This window comes from Cajanus cajan, chromosome 3 (genome assembly GCF_000230855.2).
Source record: "Cajanus cajan strain Asha chromosome 3, NIPB_CcT2T_4, whole genome shotgun sequence".
In the NCBI taxonomy this organism is placed as follows: domain Eukaryota; kingdom Viridiplantae; phylum Streptophyta; class Magnoliopsida; order Fabales; family Fabaceae; genus Cajanus; species Cajanus cajan.
In genome coordinates this window covers 79,344,178-79,366,375 of record NC_138519.1, presented here as the reverse complement: position 1 = coordinate 79,366,375, position 22,198 = coordinate 79,344,178, and the positions used below count along the sequence as shown (strand labels likewise).

Genomic DNA, 22,198 nt, shown 5'->3' with positions numbered 1-22,198 from the left:
TAACTTTACATATAAATAATCTACTTTTCCCCCGTACCTTGATAAATAGGAACTCGGGCAGAACCTCCTCCTCTTTTTCCTTAAACAAGGATCGGAACTAAAACTGGAGCAGAACCTCATCCTCTGAGTGCCTCTTGGTCTTCAGAGAGAAGAAGAGAAACGAAAGAGAGAACAGAAGAGAAGAGAGAGTGAGAATGAGAGGTGTGTAGAAATGAGAGGATTTGAGGCCTATTTATAGGATTTTTCGCCCACCTACCACTACGGCCCGTTCCAAAATTGGAACGGCCCGTTCTGGGCCCTTCAAACCTACGTAAATTTTTCAACTGGAACGGTCTGTTCCCAAACCAGAACGGCTTGTTCTCAAACCTAGCAGAACGGCCCGTTCTGGTTTCAGAACGACCCGTTCTCCAAACCAGAACGGCCCGTTCTCCCATCAGAACGGCCCGTTCTGCTTCTACAATTTTGGACATACTCACTATTCCAGAACGGCCCGTTTCAAAATTGAAACGGCCCGTTCTGGGACACAAATTGAGCCTTTGGCCCACGAAAAATGGGCTGTTACAATATATAATTTTAATATATTATAATTACATATTATATATAGTAATAAATAAGTTTTTTTTATTTAAGATAAGTCGATCTAATAAGTCTAATAGACTTTTAAAATAATTAAATATACTTTAATTAAAGTCATATCATGATTTATTTAAATAATTTTTTTAAAAATATTTTAAAAAACCTTTTTTTAATAAAAAATCTTGAAAATACTAAAAATTGAATATAAGTTTGACTATAGTCATGCTAAGTGGTGTGATCTATTTCTATTTCTAAGTGTGGTCGTGTGCCATAAGTTGTGTAAGATGCATGATCATCATGGTTAAGTAGTTCTCCTTTACTTGTTAAATGTGTGTTAAAAGATATGACTTACAATGGTTATATTATTAAAATCATAAGAAACGAGAGACAGAACATAATTATGAATATATTGATATTTCCCCCCATTAAATATTCAGCTACTTTGAAATTAATAGAATGAAATGGAATACAATATAATAATATTAAATTTAAATGCGTCAGTTCAGTAAAAAAAAATATAAAGAAATCAGAAGAAATGTATTCTATTATCTCAAATATTTTTTGTAAAATTTAAATTTCAAGATAAAACTATTTGCACATCATCAAAATTTTTTAAAACAATTAAATAAGATAAGTATATATTTAAAGACCATTTTTTAGTGCAATATTTTAAGTATTTCGATATTAAAATTAGTAACAACTAACCTTTATTTCTGAGGTTAATTTATAATTTTGACAAAAATTATTAAAAAAATACTATACAAATCTTATATTTATTCTATAATGACCGGCTGCATACACAAGGCAGGATTTGAACCCCTGACCTTGCTTAAGCGTGGATTAACCCCTACCGCTGAACTACACGCTTGGGGTTATTCTATTACAATATATATATATGTGTGTAAAATTTCTAATTTATTAACTGATTTTTTTAATAATGTAAAAATATATTATTTGTTTGTTTAGAAAAGAAAATAATCCTCATTATATTAAGGTGGTTAGCGTGATTTTTTTTCCTTTTTCATATGTAGGAATCGATTCAATTTCAAAAAGTTTATTACGACACACACTTTATTTAACTAATTAAACTAATTTTTTTTTTATTTTAAGTTAAGAAATTAAAAAGAATAAATTAATTGGGATATCAATAATAATAATAATTAAATCTGCTTTTAATTCATATCAAATGAGTGAGTTTTGATTTTAGTTTTTTGTAAAAAAAAATTATTTTCACTTTAAAAAAAATTGTAAACATTCTTTTTACTCTTTGTAAAATGAGTATATTTTGGTTTTACTCCCTACAAAAAAAAAATACTTTCATTATTCTAAAATATAAATCAATATTTTTTTTGTCCTTCATAATAACTTTATAGTACATAAATAATATTTATTTTAAGAATTTATAAATAAAAAATTCAAAAGTGTCACACATTAACATGACATTATTAATGATTATAAGTAATATTTGATATAGTCAATTAATTTTTTAATAAATAAATAAGTAGTTAAAAAATAATTACATAATAATTAAATTAAAAACAATATTTTAAATTTTTAGAGGATAAAAAACTATAAAAAAAAATTATAAAGAACAAAATCAAAATTTATTTATTTTATAAAAAATAAAACATATTTATATATTATTATTATTATTATTATTGTTATATTTTAAAGTTTCCTGTCAACCTGCATCACATTAATTTGGACCCCTAAAGAATGATCCTGTGAGGACTACAACAAAAAAAGTCATTTAATAGTACTTAAATAAGATCTTTATTAGCATTTTGACGTGTTATTTATGTTCATGGTATTAAAGGAAAGCTATCTATAATAACATAAAATAAGTATTATTGTTAAATATAATTAAATAACAATTATAATAAACAAATACCGTCTTAAAGCTAATTTAAACATCACTTATTTAAAAAAAATATTTAAAGAGATCTTATTATAACACTTATTTATTGTAAGTGTTGCCTAACTACGTTTTATATATAATTATATTTGTTGGCACTTTAGACAAACGCTATTTATATAATTTTTTTTGTAAATATTATTTTTTAGACTCTTTTTTTTACAACATCTTACATTTAATATTTAAATTAATTCATCCAATATTTAAAATGTTTCAGTTAATTACACAACATTTAAATTGAAGGGTGAATTAAATAAAATTATTTTTTTAATATTACTTATAAATCATATGTACATTTTCATAATCTCATGCAATTTAATTAAAAATACTAGTCAATCAACTAATTTGATTGCTAAACGAAATCTCTATTAAAATTGTGACAGAATTTTTACCTAGTAATATGATAAATCTGAAATTTATTAAATATCAACGATGGAGTTGGACACTGATCCTGTGTTAGGATACACACTTCACTTATCCTTATTGTAGCGGGTCTGATCCCGGGTCTCGGTCTTCTCGTTCCTATCCGGGTAGTCCGATGTGAGGGAGGTGTGCCTGCAAAGACACTCCAACGCTCAAGTAAGTGCTCGGCATAATAAATGCGGTAGTTGAAAGTTGGATACGTACCTCACAGGGGGTCTATTTATAGTGTTTCTTATTGGGCCGTGATTAGGGACTGGGCTCCGGATAATTAGGGGGTTAAACCGAGATATTATGTAAATTAATCTCTCCATAATCATCCTGGCGTGAATGTGTTTGAACCACTTGGTTACGTGATTTGGTGTTCGGACCGTTCGGCCTCATACGGTACAGACACTAACATGTATGGTGAGTGGGTGAAAACCTCATCAAAGCCTAATTATAATATGCTTTGTTAAAACAAAAGAATTATAATATGCTTTTTTAAAACAAAAGAATCGTCCAAGCTAATTATAAGCTTTGCATTGCGTAAAGCTAACGTCAGACGCAATCACATCGCCTCAATTGCTCATCATGACAAACCCATCTTATCTAATTTCCATCCAAGGGTCAAAGAATACACTATAATTATTGTATGCACTCTCGTGGAACAAGTTCTACATAATTTAACTCCTGATGGATTATATAATACATAACAATAGTTATAAATTGTTATTAAAAAAAAACGCACTAGCTAAAAGAAGCAATAAAATTCATATTTATATTTATTATCAAAAGGAGGGAGATCTCTTCTCTAGAATTTGAGTTTTTTTTTTATTACACAAAACTCTAATAATGCGATAATTTTGTAATCATCATAAAAGAGGTAGGTTCATTAGTTAAGATTGAGTTAGAGTGACTCATCTAATAAATGGGGGAAATAAGAAATAAATAAGTTTAGACTCGAATTTAGATTTTTTTCTATAATTTTTTCTTTCTAGCCTCTCTTCAACAATAATAATAATTATTAGATATATTTAATGACTCAAATTCAATCTTATTAATTAATGTTATTTCTTAAATGATTTTATAAGATTGAATTTGAGCCATTAGATATATCTAATGACTATTATTATTGCTGGAGAGAGGTTGAAGAGAGAAGATTGTAGGAGAGGATCCAAATTCGTTTAGGCTCTTGTTTGCCATAAATAAAAGGAATCACTTCTTCACATGAACATATTTTGCTTATATTATATGTGCTCAAACATCTTCAATAGTTATTATATGAAATACACATTAAGAGATGAGAGATATAATGTATTACAATATTAATAAATTTGTCTTTAAAATTAACTAGCTTGAGTCTCTTTTTCCGATAAACTTGCAATTATGATATGCAGTTTGAGCTACTTCACTTTTTTGTCTGATATCCTCGTACATCTTCAATGATACCTCAGAAAATTTAGTGAGTTGATGAATAACCTTGATTAAACTTGTATGTATGCAACACAAATGTGAAGATGCAAAATCATCGTCACTTTCTACATTAGTTTTGCTCTCAATTCCTCCACTAGTGCTTGAAATACTTGAGTTCTGTTTTTCATTAAGGTCTCTATCATGCTGCTTTATCATGCAATGAAGATCAGATACAAAGTATTGTATTGCATGACTTAGTTCCTCAGAAGGCAAAGCCTTGACCCAACTTGACCAATCACGACAAAGAACAAATATAGGTGGGGCCAAAGCACGGCGAGGGGAGAATGGCTTTGTGCTCTTGGAACGTTCCCTTGGTTGTAGTACACAATTTTGTAACCATCCATTAAGAGATTTAATATATGAGGTTTGGCTGTTGATCCAGTTAGAAAAACTTAGACCAAAGCACTCAAACTCTTCTAGTAGTTGAGCCATTATCTCTCTTCGGGTGTTTCCTTCCAAGGTTCTTGTTAAGCTCCTTGAATGATAAGCTAAAGAGATTGTAATGTATTGTGCATGATGACATTCAAGCATAGTCTTCCACATTCTCATCAACCTACACTACTAACATCTCCATAAGCCAAATTACTACAAATTAAGGTCATGTTTGATAAAATTCTTCCTAAGTGCTCAAGAAAAAAATAAGAAGGTAAAATGAATGGAGTTTCTTATGCAAACTAAAATCAACTTATGTACTTCAATTTTTAGAAAAATTAGATGAGAGAAATTTTAGCTTAAAAGAAAGAATTCAAATCATTCTTATTTTCTTTTAAGATAAATTTATAAAAAAATTTATTAAACATGGCCTAACTCTTGATTATCAAGGAATTATAGAGCCCTTAAATGCTAATAGTAAACTACTAGTAAAGCTTCAAGTTCAGAAGCAGAAATATGGAGATTCGAAATCATCACTTACCCTTGAGTTAATTCCAAAAATTGTGGGAACAATTCTTCATCACTCATCTTCTCAATTCGTTTAGATATTAAATCAACATAATAAATAGCCACTATTATTTGTGAATACAGATCTCTTGCTGTTGATCGGGTTTTGTCAATCACTTGACTGCCTTGATCTTTTGTAAATTGGTGTCTAAGTTTATCACATTTTCTATCAAACTGCTTCCTAATGAATTCACCGGCCTACAAATTAACAACAATTTAGTCAACAAATAAGGGATTTAAAACACAAAAAATAGGATGTGCAACTAGCAATGCATTTAACCAGGTGACGAGACTAGACAAAATGTTAATGTTATTCATACACATTTAGACTTAGCTACTTATTACAGGGACAGAACAAATATAAGATCATCCTGAACACTTATTAATAATTGAAGTCTGAAAGAAAATATACTCCTTGCTTTTCACCTCTTAGATTTTAACGACTATATCTAATGCTTCTTGAAAACCATTTCAAATCTACGGTTGAAAAACATTAATGGACTTATGAAGAGAGATAAAATGGAAACAGAGAAGATTCAAATAGAAAATAATTGGTTACATAGCAATAGTTTTGTAATGTAAAATAGCATACTAGGATATTATGCGATGTCAAGCATTTTTTTGCTAATTGTGTAATACCTTTACTTCATCATAAAGTTTTCTCTCCCACGCATACAATCTTTCAAGGGTGCATGAATGGCTTCCATCAATCATGCAAGGTTCTTCAACAAAGTTACTTTCATTAGCATCCATATATTTCTTTGATGTTGTAGTTAATGAGCTCCTGATTGAGGCTGATTGAGAAGATACTGTCCGCTTCCAACTAATTATCTTTTGTGCTGGTTCTACACAGAGGATTAGTCCTTCATTTTTCATAAAAAAGAAAAGAAAAAAAAAGGGTTGCAGAGCTGTGCAGAGAAAGATAACTCTCTTTTGAAACCATTAGTATATCAAGATACTGGATTGATAGTTAGAGGCTGAAGTCTAAACACAGATTAGAGAAACTAACAAACAGAATACACTAATACAGAATAACTAACTCTCATAACCAATTAGCCGATTTAATTAATTAGTAATTAGTGATATTAAACATTATGATCATGTTTTTGCTATTATAGTAGATACATTTCATTTTGGAAGATATGGCTGATCTCATAAAAAATTTAATGAAGGGTCTGAAAAAATTTTCGAGGGTAAATATAAAATAAAATCCCTAATTTACATAATTAATAGACTCTCTACAGAAAATGGCAAAACCAAACCATGATGAGAAGTGAATTAATACAAATCAGTGTCTATTAACAAAATAGAACTTTACCTTGGAGAACAGGTGTAGCCTTTTCACCACAGCAAGGAAACATAAAAGCCGTGAGCAAAATCGTGGTAGATGACTTCCCTATCATAACAAGATTAATATTTAAGTCTAGCCAGCTATATTCTACACGTTAAATACATAATTCATAGTAAGCTAAGTTGTTATTAAAAAGATTAATATAATTAAGCAGCAACCACCACCTTTTGCCTCAGAATATCCAACCTTGATTTTGTTTGCCTCCAATAGCCTCGAAACCTCCCTACCAGATTCAGAAGCTCGAACAAAGCGATGCTCTATAACCTTCATGCTAGAAAGAAAATCTTTAGCCCTGTGCGTTATGAACTCAGAAGGATCTTCCCTCTCAGTGTTCACACCAAAATCCTTATTCTTCTTTGAACTTGACCCTCCATCATAACTTGGTGACTCTAGCTTTCTCACTTCTCCATCACCTTTTTTATCAACTTGTGACCATTGACCCCTTGACGAATCCATGAATGGATCAGTTTCTTCTTCATCCTTGTAGTAACTTGCACGCCCTACAAACTTAGCATTATCAAAGAAATCCCAAGAGGCTTCACTCTCACTGGCTTCATCATCCAAACAATTGTTGTCACTGTGAGGATTGATCATAACAGTCACATTTGCACTGCCACTTGTCCTCATATAACTCACATGATGATGACGACTATCATTGTCCAATGGTGACTTTGAAACATAATCATCACCATCATCATCATCAACATGTGAAGGTGATGGAGAAGGGAAAGTAGATTGAGATGATGTGTGATCTGAAACCGACAATGATGATTCTATCAACATCTCTGCCTCAGCGTATCGTCGAAGAGCGACACCAATGTTTCGAAGAGATTGAATGTAAGACAAATGTGCAGCAGCAAGAGCATGTTTTGAATCAATGGCCTCCTTGATCAACCTCCTTCGTTCCCTACAAAGACGCAACGCTTCGTTCTTTTCAGCTTTGGAGCTCACACAACCCATTTTCCTTTCAAAGCTCGAAGTTCAAACGCTTCAGGAGTCTCTTCACCGTGTTATCATTATCCATTCACCAAACACTGTTCTACTTGTGACACACTGACACCAACAACAATTTCCATTAACTGTGCGATGGTAAAATGTCACAATAGCGGGAATAACTCTCCTTCAAAATGTAACTTGCATTCTTGGGACAGAGTAACAGTTTGAGTTACATGGTTGGGAGAGAAAGTGGACAAGACAAGAACCTTGGACCCAGTTAGCGAAAACAAAGGCTATTGTTATTTGTTCATGATGTATGATCAAATAGTTTTAGTATTGAGCAATGATTTTTGCAACTTTTAATTTCTCTTTATCTTTTTATTCTTATTAAACATAGTTTTAAATTAATATCTTCATGACATGTAATCAACTGTTTTAATTTTTTTTCATAAATTTAAAAATTGAAATATGTCATATAAAAATTAACTTAATGATTTTAAACTATCAAATAAATCCCCTTTAACATCATACATGTATTTTTCTTCCTTTAGGTGTTAGAATAGTTTGGAGGTTTAAAAATATATTTTGTCTTTAGTATATTACTTGGCACAGACAAAAGCAAAGGAGTGATTTTGTTTAGAAGTGAAGGAGAAGGAACTAGGAAGGAGTGAGTGATGAAATGCAATGCAGAGTCCAAAAGTCCAAATTATTATGACAAAAACAAACTTGATGCGTATGAGTGTCGTTATAGGTTGGCTACAGTGTATGGAAAGGGATGCAACGCAAAGAGTTAAAATTAAAATACTTGTTAGTGGCAGTGCAACATTGAATAATGATAATGGCATAAGTTGGATAATTCATTCCAGTTCATGTTGACTAAGATAGGGGGAAAAAAAGGTTAAACCTATTGTTAGGCATTAGGCTTAGCAAGGAAGGAGAAAGGAAGAACGTAGAAGGAAAGTGACAAAAGTTCAATTAGAAGAAAGAATGGTTGAAAATTGAAATTATGGAATGCTTCTCATATTACGTAATTGCCCTTAGAATTTCCCCGCAATCGGGTCCTTAAAACCCGCTTCTATTTCTTAGTAAAAAATTTTCATTAATAACCTTTTTTTCTAAATTTATCCAGAGTTACCTGAAATGTTTTACATACTTGTATGTGATTTATGTATTACTTTCTCCATCAACAAGTGTAAGTTTTTTCTTTTTTATGTATATCAAGAAAAGATAATGAATAAAATATATAAAGAGAAAAGAGATCATTTATTTATTATTTTACACAATACTTATTATAAAACGAAGGAGTAAAGTTTTTCAAGTAATAGTGTTTTATCCTTTCGTTCGTATTTAAACTTTAAATAAAAATGCCTATCAAATTAAATAAGTAATCTCATGATAATTTTCTATTATCTTTCGATATTTGTTAATATTTAATTAAAAGTACAAAAATTAAGATTTGTCGGTATGAGTCTTTGAAATTATTTACAATTGTTATTGGCAATGCAAATTCCAATGAATATGATAAATTATCAAACTAAAAAAGTTGTATTTGATAAAATAAAAAATAATAATAAATTAATTATACTTTGAAAAATTAAGAATATGTTCTCACTTCAAAGAATGAAATGGGCCACCTCAAAGAACAAGATTGGGCCTTCCTTGAATATTTTCTCACTTCTCAGTCTCAACTCCAATTTTGTCTCTTCACCAAATATAAAAAGCTTTAAAGGTCATGGAGTCACGGACCAAAAAAATACTAGGGGAAAGGTCATACAGTTCTATCCCTTCACCAAACATAAAGATCATGGACCCACAAAAATTGACAAAATTTATAGTTGCATGTTACCAATAAAAGGTCATTGACTCATAGTTCTACATGCATTATTAAACTAACATTCAGTCCTACCCTATCCATTACCAATGGTCATATATAGTTGATTACGTTGGGCATTAATTACATCATGACTAAACTAACATGTCATGATATTATGCAAACAAACAACCCATGCAACTACGCACCCAAGCCGCCTTCCCTCGACACCCGGTTCCAATTCCAGCTTTTCCTCAGATTGTTAGCCACACTGCATCACTTACCTACATCTCGGTAATGCCTCCCTTCTCCTCATTCCTCCGCTTTCTTAATGTTCTTAATTTCTTCCCTTAACCTCACCGCCATATACCACCACTTTCACCTATATATGCATATGAATTCCTCACCATAATGCTAATGCCACAACAAACTCTTCCATTCTTATACCCTCTCAACGTTAGGCGCCAAACCAACCAATCCTACTATATCACTCGCTCGTCATGGTGTTGATCAACGAAGAAATCGACCCTTATGCACAAGTTAAACCATAAACATCGTATCAATGACAATGTTTCTTCTAAATTTTCTTCTTTTTCTTATTATTAATTATATTACATTAAAATTTTCCCTCCTCATTCAACACATTTTGTACGTTCCACACTATCTTCCTATTTGTCCCATCTCACATTAGTTTCACAGTTTCATTATTCAAATAATACAATAAAATTATGTTTTGTTAATATTTTAACGGTAAAAATAAATCAAAGTCATTGAAAGATTACTTATTACACTTCATTTTTTTAACTTCGAAAATTCTTTAACAAATTCCTTAGTTTTCTACGTTACATATATAGATTATTAACTAAAGGTAAAATAAAAAAAAGGGGACCACTTTATTGAAGAGTAACATGCAGGATTTGATTTGCATTTTTAATTTGAGTGGTATGAGATTTGTTAATCTTAATCATCCAAGGCACACAAACCACAGAAGCATTATCTAGTTCTAGTCTTTGCGTCAAGTATCGTCCTTTGGTTATAATATCACATGACTCTGACACATTTAGGTCCCATGTACACCTAAGCTTACAACTCCATTGTCTTTATTCCACGTTTAAGTACGATCACATGTGACCCCAAAAAAGAAAAATGGTACTACGTATTCATAATGTTTTTTCCCCCTTCTGTCACGTGTGTTCATCGCCTCATAAGAAAAAAAAAGTAATGTTTTTTTAAGAGAAAAAATATTCTGGTTGATGTTCATTGGCCTAAGTATTTCTTTTTTACATAATAAAGATCGAATACGTTTTTTTAAAATAAATAAATTGTTTCAATAATACATTAGTTATGTAACTACTAATACATATATTTAAATTAATTTGAATGTACGACAGAAAAAAAATAAGAAGAAAAGAAAAATAATAAATGTGATCTATATTAATATAGATATGAGAAAAATAATGAAAAAAATATGTAAGATAAAAGAAAAAATAACTGTATGATAGTAATTAGCCCTACATATTTGGAACGGGAGTTGGATGATTTTAGACATATTTATCTTTGTATTTAATAATATTATATATTTATGTTTAAAATCGATTTTAGTTAAATTTTAATAATAAATAATTAAATCAATACAATTTATTCACATAATGTATATAGAGCTTAAAATATCATGAATAATTAAATAGTTAAGTTAAAGATAAATAAAATTATGGTTAAAATATAGTTTATAATATGTATATAAAGATAACATTATTTAATATAAAATATTATTTATTTATAAATTTTATTATTGAAACAATTACTTAAACAATTTTTTTTAAATATAAGATATTGAATCAAATTGAAGTTACTCAAAGTTTAAATCCCAACATGATGTTGCTCATAGTAAATTGATGCATACTCTTTTTTTAACAATATTTTTGTCCTATTATTTATATAAATAATTGTAATTATAATATAATTTTTTGGTACATTGTTATTATAAAACATAAGACTATGATAAGTATTTTTAAATTTAAATAGTTATTTTTATTTTAAGTAAGTCAAATTATTTAATCTATTAATTTGTGATGTACTAGATTGATTTTTTTATTATTTATAAATTTACTTAAAAATTAGTTGGATTGAGTTGGTCTGCCTATAAAATAACTTGTGATCGTAACACTATGTATTTTTGATAATATTCATTATTCTATTAAATTATATGTTGTAACAGTTTGTTGTTTAATTGTCAAGAAACTCTAAAAATTTAGGAAGGAACAATTATTGAACAGGAATGTCGCATGTTGTGGTAATGATCTATGGTAATGACACGAGTTAACAAGATTTCACACGTAGTGCCACGCCGATTACAACCTTTTGGTACGAAGCATGTTGTGGCAAAACTACCATGAGCTTGCTGGACATTATCTGCTGTGGTTTGCCTTACGTAATCCAAGTATGTTATATACTTAGGGTCAAAGGTTATTAAATTACCTAGACTAAGGAAGGTATGGTTAATTTGATTTAGGAATCTACAGAGGGTAAAGTGTACTATTCTTAATAGCCAGAAAATCTTGTACATGGGATATGGTACCCCTTGTACCAATATTATATACATTTTACGTCTTTTGCTGTTCAAAAAAAAAAAAAAAAAGAGTATATAAAATATTTCTTAAAAAATAAATTTCATAATTTCATTTTCTTAAGAAAGTTATAGAGGGGAGCTCTAGAGCTAAAGAGATTTCCTTTCCTTTTTGAGTTTATATAGAGCATGGAACCCTTCCTTGGAGATTGTTAAGTAGTTGTGTTGTGATTCAAGTCCATAGAGTTGAGAATCAAAGACCTAAAAGGAGTAAAGCAGAGTTCTCAGAGTGTCTCATTCTTTTCTTCTCTTCTTCTTTTTCGAATTAATTTAGAAATAAGGAAAGCTAGAACTTAACTCTTTGATAATTTACGATGTTGTATGTTGTCTGAGTGTTGCTGAATTATGGCCATGTTGGTTGGATTTTGAGGTTGAATGTCGAGGTTGGGGTTTCGTGGTCCTTATAGCATGTTGAAATGAAATTTATGGGTTTAGTTAATTATTGGTTGCATATTGTAATTTTGGTTGGAAATGAGAGAATTATGGTGTGTAATATCATTGCATGTTGGATTTTCTTGAGTTTTAGGTGTGGAAAGTCAAATTTGTGATTCTTGTAATTGCAAAAATCACCATCGTGTTGAGCATAGCTTCAAGACATTGGGCGTGCATGATGCAGGTTAGGGACCTTTTCCTCACTCTCGCTTAGCACAAGATTGGTAGCGTCAAGCGTGAATCAGAGGAGAGTTCTCTGACTTGATCACACCAAACATGGGTTGAATGACATCAAACGCAAGATTTTGAATGAAAAATGTGTTGTTAATTGGCTAAGTGTTGAACATTGTGTGTATAAGTAGGAATATTCAGATGTTGTATATTGTTGTATGATTGTAATTCTTTATACATTGATATAAGATTATGTATATTGATCTTTACACTGTTGAAAGTTGTAAGCTGTAAAATGTTGGAATGTAGCATTAGTTGTTTATTGTGTAATGTTGAGTAGTTGTATTAAGAATGCTTAAGTCATTATGTTAAGTTGTGTTGGTTGACTTAGAATTAGAGGAAATGTTATTTTAAAAGTTGAATATTCCATTATGAGGATATGGTATTGTGGTGCTCAACAAGCCTAGTTGTTGAAAACTCTTATTCAAGAAATTGACTCTTGAAGTGAAGCATTGAGTCTCTTCTAAGACTTTAATTGATGCGATTTAGGGGGGTAGATTAAGCCATATTGTCTATAAGTGGCCAAATGTTGATTTATATAAAGGTCATGTCGAGTCATACATGTATAAATCGATCAATATAAATTTGTATGGGGGCAAGGTCGGGCCATAAATGTACCAAGTGACCAAACTAAGAGAGATACAAGATTGAGAGCCAAAATCCCTAACTAAGTATTGAAAGAAACGTAATATTTAGATAGTAGATGACGAGTTAATCTCATATGAGGCTTAGTTATGTATGTTAAAATCGTGGTAGACTCACACCTAAACTGTTCTACCTTGATAAGAATACTATACTTTCCTAATTTAAGTGACAAAATTCAAGAAATTATGTTGTGTTGTGAATTTTTATCTAAATTTATTATCAATTTATCAAGTTCAAAAATGTTATATTATTAAATTGATTTGGTAGAATCAAACCAATTAAACTGTTTATTTATGTTATAAGATATCTTTTAGTTTAATATGTGATGATACATTAAGTTGATTATTATACATGTGATGTGTTGAAATGATGTGAGCATCGAGTTTTAAAAATGTGTCCGTGTTGGCCGTGCAAGTTGAACACCACCTTTACTACTATCCCATTCCCAACACATGTTATACTAAAAGACATGCAACTAGAGTAGAATCTTTTTGGATGTAATGAAATATATCATGTTGAAAACTAAATCTGACACGTCAAATAGAATCAGCTTTTTGCTTAACTACGAATTTATGAGTTGAGACTTTTTGCTTGTATTTATTCACTATATCAAAATTAATTTTTTATGATAATTAATTTATTATTTAGCAGTTATATAAATAATTATTTTTTTTTATTAATATTTAAATAAAGACTAATGTATTCAGTATCGGTAATAATATTACCGACATTTATATAAAATACTGATAAAGATCTACTAAATTATCGAAAAAATTTATTTTTTTTAGTGGCAATTCTAGTAACCATTTTAAAGGTTATTAAAAGTTATTTTTTTCAATTGTCTCTTTTACTTTAAATAATTTATTCCTATAATTTTTTTTCTAAATTCATAATTTATATATTTTTTTTTTACCTTTACTCGATATAGGATTAGTAAGATGAGGGTTGTCTTTTATTTATATATTTTTTTAATTGTCTTGTCTATTAAGAAATGTGAGATTTATAAGATAAAAGTTGCTATCTAATTATTTTATAACATTATTAATTTTGGTAATAATGAGTGATTTGATACCAATTTAGAATAATGAATTAGGAGTCAATCCTATAAAATAAACCTGTAAGGTGATAGTTATTACTCACTTATATACTATTTAATTATCTTATCTCTAATCGATGTGAGACTTAAATTTTTTCTAATAAATAATTGTCGTTAATAGTAAACTTTAGTGTAATATAAATATATTTTTAATGCTATTATATATTAGTCATTAATATTTTTATATATGGTGGTAATTAAATTATTTTTATTAAATAATTGTCGTTAATAACAAATTTTGTTGTAATGATTTGTGTTTTTGTCCCATGAGATGCCTGCTAGCCACGTGGAAAGAAATTTCCAAGCATGCACTCTATTTTAAATGCCATTCTCTTTTATTATAATTTTTTATAAGTATTGTTATTGTTATTACAAATTGCAGTTACCTTTTATAAAAGAGTGATTGGAAATGAGGGGCCAGCTAATTGAGTTACATCTTTTGATTTGCTTTTTGCTGGAGCCGACGAGGACCTTTTACTAATCAGATACTGCAATACATCTGTTAATTTCTTAAAGTAAACTAATTAATTACACATTTAATTAAAACAAAGCTTATCTCATAATAATAATAATACACGCCGAAAATATTACTATCAAGAAATTAGAAAATAAAACATGACATGGTAAAAATAATAAGAAAGCTATGTGAATATAAGTTAATATCATAAAAATTATTAATGGCATATTATTGAAACGTACAAAAAGTAGTTTGAGAATGAATTTATTATGTACAGAAAAAATATTTTTAAAATCGGGATTTTAAAATCGGTTAAGAGAGAAACAATTTTAAAAGTGATGCGGTGATATTTTTGTAAATAATTTCACTAATTTTAAGATCGGTTAGAATTTAATCGATTTTAAAAGGTATTTTAAGATCGGTTAAAATTTAACGATCTTAAAATGTCTCTCTGGTGCTATTTTTAAAATCGAGTTTTGAAGAACTGATTTTGTAGATAGTATACAAAACCGGTTACTTCCAGAACCGATTTTGTAAACCTAATATAAAATTGATTATTAAATGACTAATTTTAAAAACCTTATACAAAATTAAGGAATAGGGTTCCCCTTTTCTCCTTTCTCTCTCACGCTGCCCCTTCTACTCTCAAATCTTACTCCCTTCTTCATCCATTTTCATTGTTCTCAAATCTTGTCGTCGTAGCTGTCATTGTTGAGGTACATTTTCATTGTCGTTGTTGTTGAAGACTTTCACCCATTCACCATTGCCATTTTCTCTCTTACATCTGCCATCTTTATTTGTTGTTTCTGTCGTTAAGGAGTTTCACCCATTCGCCTTCGTCGTTAAGGAGGTATGAGGGGGATTATTTCCTCCAAAATCAATTTCTCTTCTTTCCTTCGATTATTTCATCTTTCAATTTCATGTTTTCTAGAGATGAATTTCGTTTTTAACTCACGTTGTGTGTTGAAACCTACCTACTGCTTTGAGTTTCGTTACATCTCCATCGGTTAGGGTGTTCGATTGGATGCGTACATGCGACGTGTCGTTTCGCCGTTCTCGTTGTTCATTGTTATGTTGTTGTTTTTGGAATGGCGAATTGACTTAGGGTTGAATAATCTGTTTTAGGTCATTGAAGCGAGATTATGTTTTCTGTTTGAGATTATTGTTTTTTTTAGTCAATGTATTTGCTTGAAATTTGGCATTATATGATTAATTTACAATACATGAAAGATATGCATTGTTACTTTGTGCTTTTTAAGTTAACATTGCCCTAGACATTTTGATTTGTGCAGTTTATGTAAACTTTTTGGTGCATTTAAGGTATTTTTAGATTCTCTTTTGTGAAGGTAATGATAAGAAGTCATATGAAGTTAAATGAGCCTCTTTCTTCAAATTGTATTATAATATTATAGCCTAATTCTATTATTATGTATCTCATGATCTAAGTAATAATTTTTAAGATAAATTTCATTTTTAATCTTTTATAATATTTAATTAAAATTTTGATCTTTTAATTAAATTCTATTATTATGTATCTCATGATCTAAGTAATAGTTTTTAAGATAAATTTCACTTTTAATCTTTTATAATATTTAATTAAAATTTTGATCTTTAAATTATTAATTTCATAATTTTAATCTATCAATTTTATAAAATATATAATTATAATCTTCAATGGAATGTTCAATGTTAATTATTAAAATTATAACATAAATTATGATTCAGCATTAAGTAGTTAATATCACAATTAATATATTTAAATATTTTTTTAGGTTAAATCATAGTTTTAAAATTAGACTAGTCATCAAATTGGTTAGGTTATTGAACTAGTGAGTCAAAGGTTGAACTGGTAAGTCACTAATTGAATTGCATGACCTGATTTTTATTAATTTTTTTTATAAAAATATTCATGTTAAATATATTTTATATTTATAAATTTTAATAAATTTGTATCCTATTTCTTATCAAGACTTGAAAGTTTTTATTTTTTTATTTTTATTTTACAAGAGACTTGAAAGAAATTAAAGTCTACTCAAAGTTATTTCATTAATATGCTTGTGATTAAATATTCCATATATTTTCTTTATAATAAAAATCAGATAATTAACGTATATCAATTAATGGTTTAAAAAATATACCAATTAGTAATCGATTGGGTCCATGGTTAACTCACGTGTTATGATCTTATCTATGCAAGTAAATGCATGCAGTGTAACACAATAAATAAATATATGTATATATTTTTTTTCATAATAAATTGAACTTAACATCATGTATATATTACTCAAATTCTTATATATACATCGATTTATTAACAATATAAATCACATTTATTTACAAAAGAAGTTATAAAAGTATTATTAATTATTTTTTATTATTTTAATTATTTAATTTTATAAATATTTTGAAAATAATTTAAATTTATGGTAGCATTAATTAAAACTATTTAAAATGATTTTTTTTATTAATTTTAACAAATTACTTTATTATTTATTATAATCTTTTTGGACCGATAATTATTTTTCATATACAAAATTGAAAAAAAACATTCAATTAAACTGTAATCAAACACAAGTATCAATCAGCATAAAGTTATTTTAATTTAACGAGTGAAGCCAACTTGAAATACTGTATAACTTTTAATATTTGTAATAAGAGAAAATAGTTATATATTAATGATGTGAAATGATTTTATATTATCATTTAATTATAAATTATTATACAAGATAAATTTATTAGTTTTTACGATAATTATTTTTTTAAAAGCATAGAAGATGTTTCATTGATCGATAACGTACAAGGGACGGAGCATAAGCATTGAAAATTTATAATAATTCCAGCAAACTAAAAGAAAAAAAGTTTTAATAAAATATATTTATGGTACTAAAAAAGATGCGATTAAAATTAAATTGTTGAGTGGATGTCCTAGTTGGCGTCTTGAGCGTGGGCGTTGCATTTAATCGCACCACGTGTATCTTTAGGACACGTGTCACATCGTTGGAGCGTGGAAATTAACCCAAACGAATTTTCCAGAATCTGGTTCACGTACCTAGTACACTCACGAGTCATACTCACTGTTACTTGGGCTGGGCCTCCCCGGGCCCATTCGTTTCGCATTCATCATTCTTCCACTCTCTTCCTTTCTCCATACCAGTCAAACACTTGCCCACTCTCTCTTCCTAATCTAATTAGGTTGCGTACTTCTTTTTTTCTTTTTTTAATTCTATTATTATTATTATTATTATTATTATTATTATTTATTTAATATATATTTTTTATTTTCATGACTCCACGAATAAGTATTCTCAAAATTTATTTTAAAATACAATACTTTTCTAGGATTTGACTAATTTAAAGTGTATTATATTTTTTAATAGATAAGATTTAGAATAATAATCTCAAAATACATTTATTGAATTACCCTTTGCATGACTTAAATATGCAATTTTATTTAAATACCCTTTTATTAGAAAAATAAATATGATATACGTATACCCATCTACAAATTTTCTTTTTTCGTGCGAGGAATCAAATTTTGGATATCAGTTGTGTTATATTCTTGCTAAAAAAAGTGATCACGTGTTAATTTAACGATTGTTTAATAAACAGAGACGGAGAGGTTAATTTTATTTCAAAGATGAGCTGGAGTTCAAACTTTCCCAAAATAATTCGTTTAGAGGCACATGTTCTACATATTTTATCTCTTATATAAGAGCAAGTATTATTATTATTATTATTATTATTTTTTAACGAAAATTACATGAAAACCAATTTTATTAATTAATTAATGCGAGTGAGTTAATAAAATTAATTTTCATACAAGTAGATTTGATCACAATACCATCGTAAATACATGAATCAATTAATCCAGGTCGCTCTAGCTGAACTACTTTGAAAATTTAATAGCGTTAAACAGTATCCCACTACATTATTTCATGTTGTTTATATGGGAAAAAAAGTTTGAGAATTTATTAAGGAAAAATTGTGCTAAAAAAGGTAAAATGAGTGTGGAGTTATATTTGCCTAATTGGGGATCTTGAGAGAAAAAATAGAAAGCAATATTAAATTGAAAGCACGACAGGACAAACATAAAAAAAGTAAACATTTTGAGAATCATTAATAACACGATATAACCCGCAACCCACTCAAATTGTGACACGTGTGGAGCCACACTCGGTGGTTCCCTCTTTATATAGGACACCCTCACCCTATATTCAGGGGCACCCAGCATAGCAACCGTTAACAATTCTTTGATTCAAGTGCAGAAGAAGTGAGGGATAGAGCACAACCCTTTTCTTCTTCGATCTTAATAATCGTTTTCCTCTGTTCCTGTTCTTTGTTTCATTTTTAAATCGGTGGCAAAAATGTTCATCCACAATTTTAAGGTCGAGAGTCCAAATGTGAAGTACACCGAGACTGAGATTCAGTCCGTGTACAACTACGAAACTACCGAACTGGTTCACGAGAACAGGAATGGCACCTATCAGTGGATTGTTAAACCCAAATCCGTCAAATACGAATTCAAAACTAGCACTCATGTTCCTAAATTGGGGTTAGACATCATTTTTAAAATATTTTTCATTTATAAAACATCAAAATGCTTTTTTTTTTCCTTCCAATTTTCTGATTTGTTTATGTTGATTAATTATTAGGGTAATGCTTGTGGGGTGGGGTGGAAACAACGGCTCAACCCTCACTGGTGGTGTTATTGCTAACCGAGAGTGAGTTTTCATTTCTTAGCCACTCTTTTGGTATATTTACATATATTAATTATTAAATTATATAAGGGAAGCTCAATTCAAACCTTATATTATGTTAACATTTATGGGCCATTTTGTATTTTATGATTCTCAGGGGAATTTCATGGGCAACAAAAGACAAGATTCAACAAGCCAATTACTTTGGCTCCCTCACCCAAGCCTCAGCTATTCGAGTTGGGTCCTTCCAAGGAGAGGAGATCTATGCTCCATTCAAGAGCCTGCTTCCTATGGTACCATTATTATAATTATAATCATAATCCATTATTTTAATTTTTTTTTATCAGATGTGGTCTAAGGGGTTTTGATATGTGACCACCACTTTGTTGTAGTTAAGGTGTCATGAATTATGTGAATGATGATAAGCTTAGCTTGTAGTGTTGAAATCTGTTGGCAGGTTAACCCTGATGACATTGTGTTTGGGGGTTGGGATATTAGTGACATGAACCTGGCTGATGCCATGGCCAGGGCCAAGGTGTTTGACATCGATCTGCAGAAGCAGTTGAGGCCTTACATGGAATCCATGGTTCCACTCCCTGGAATCTATGACCCGGATTTCATTGCTGCCAACCAGGAAGACCGTGCCAACAACGTCATCAAGGGCACAAAGAAAGAACAAGTTCAGCAAATCATTAAAGACATAAAGTATGTCTTGCTTCAATCTACATGCATGCTTTGTTTTTGTTACTTATATAATTGTATATAACCCTATTCAGTTTCTAACTGTTGACATGAACTCAGGGAGTTTAAGGAAGCCACCAAGGTGGACAAGGTGGTTGTCCTGTGGACTGCCAACACAGAGAGGTACAGTAATTTGGTTGTGGGGCTTAATGATACCATGGAGAACCTCTTGGCTTCCCTGGATAAAAATGAGGCTGAGATTTCTCCTTCCACTTTGTATGCCATTGCTTGTGTTATGGAAAATGTTCCTTTCATTAATGGAAGCCCTCAGAACACTTTTGTCCCAGGTTGGATGCTTGCCTTTTTTGTCACCCCACATCTCTCCATGCTCTTTTACATAGTTGTATTGATGATGCAATTTTATTAACATGGCTTGTGTTCCACCAGGGCTGATTGATCTTGCCATCAAGAGGAACAGTTTGATTGGTGGAGATGACTTCAAGAGTGGTCAGACCAAAATGAAATCTGTGCTGGTTGATTTCCTTGTGGGGGCTGGTATCAAGGTACATTGTTTTTTACGCTAATGTCACATCATGGGTGTTATTTTTGCTAGGACAATCTATCCTTTGTATGTTTTGACAGTTTTGTTTATAATTTATATGTTGTGCTAATTTTATATGGCAAAAAAAGGAGAAATGAATTGATTTTTTCTATTGATGATTGATTGACAGCCTACATCAATAGTTAGTTATAACCATCTTGGAAACAATGATGGTATGAATCTCTCGGCTCCACAAACATTCCGGTCCAAGGAAATCTCCAAGAGCAACGTTGTTGATGATATGGTCAACAGCAATGCCATTCTCTATGAGCCTGGTGAACATCCAGACCATGTTGTTGTCATTAAGGTAAATTTTGTTTCACCCACTTTTGTCTATTCCTTTCTCTTGTCGGGTCTTTTATTCTTTCTGCTTTGTTGCTTTTGCAGTATGTGCCTTACGTAGGGGACAGCAAGAGAGCCATGGATGAGTACACTTCAGAGATATTCATGGGTGGAAAGAGTACCATCGTTTTGCACAACACATGCGAGGATTCCCTCTTAGCTGCTCCTATTATCTTGGACTTGGTCCTTCTTGCTGAGCTCAGCACTCGAATCCAGTTTAAAGCTGAAAATGAGGTCTGTATGCATTACTAATGTCATTGCTTGATTGTATTAGTCATTGTATTTTTTTAGCCTTCTTAGATCACTGTTGTGTTGGGTGCTGCAGGGAAAATTTCACACTTTCCACCCAGTTGCTACCATCCTCAGTTATCTCACCAAGGCTCCTCTGGTGAGTTATTCTATTCTTTATTCAATGTTAGTATATATGATCTCATGAACTTCAATTATGAAGTTAAATTGTTGTTGGTTCAGTGAATTTCCCTTTTCTCCACTTATCCCTTTTTATCAAAAGTTGGCAAGGTGACTCACTAGATAACTCTCACAGGTTCCACCGGGTACACCAGTGGTGAATGCATTGTCAAAGCAGCGAGCAATGCTGGAAAACATTATGAGAGCTTGTGTTGGATTGGCCCCAGAGAATAACATGATTCTCGAGTACAAGTGAAGAATGGGATATAATATTGTTGGGTAGCCTAGCTTAATGTTTTCTGTTAATAATGTTTGCTGATGTTTTAGCAAGTGTAATTGATTGCCAACTGCTCATGAATGCTTTAGAGCAGGGCATGTTCTGTTTTCTAGGCGCTTGAATGAATGTATAAATTTGTGTACTTTATATTCAGTCGGTGTTTATCATCCCACCCTTTCCACTTTTAGAGGCAAACCACACCGTATAATGTTAAAACATTTTCTAGAAATTAGTTAACTTTTCCAAGGTAGAGTTCTAGTTCTATTTTGTTAACAGACATTGATTTGTATTAGTTAACTTTTG

The 22,198-nt window shown here is 30.2% G+C and overlaps 2 protein-coding genes across 2 annotated transcripts; one reads left to right on the top strand and one right to left on the bottom strand.

Annotated features, from left to right (window-relative positions):
- Nucleotides 1–3,962: 3,962 nt before the first annotated feature.
- Nucleotides 3,963–7,911, bottom strand: LOC109800402 (nitrate regulatory gene2 protein). The gene is made up of 5 exons (XM_020361188.3): nucleotides 6,821–7,911; nucleotides 6,624–6,701; nucleotides 5,945–6,150; nucleotides 5,280–5,503; nucleotides 3,963–4,919 (listed from the first exon to the last, which is right to left on the bottom strand). Exons 1-5 carry the CDS (start codon nucleotides 7,614–7,616, stop codon nucleotides 4,244–4,246), a joined length of 1,980 nt encoding a protein of 659 aa, XP_020216777.1. The 5' UTR covers nucleotides 7,617–7,911; the 3' UTR covers nucleotides 3,963–4,243.
- An 11,183-nt stretch (nucleotides 7,912–19,094) lies between these two features.
- Nucleotides 19,095–22,048, top strand: LOC109809271 (inositol-3-phosphate synthase). The gene is made up of 10 exons (XM_020372563.3): nucleotides 19,095–19,441; nucleotides 19,542–19,610; nucleotides 19,744–19,879; nucleotides 20,044–20,291; nucleotides 20,388–20,614; nucleotides 20,715–20,830; nucleotides 20,999–21,175; nucleotides 21,256–21,444; nucleotides 21,536–21,598; nucleotides 21,755–22,048. The coding sequence occupies exons 1-10, from the start codon at nucleotides 19,254–19,256 to the stop codon at nucleotides 21,872–21,874; spliced, it is 1,533 nt and encodes a 510-aa protein (XP_020228152.1). The 5' UTR covers nucleotides 19,095–19,253; the 3' UTR covers nucleotides 21,875–22,048.
- The last annotated feature ends 150 nt before the right edge of the window (nucleotides 22,049–22,198 follow it).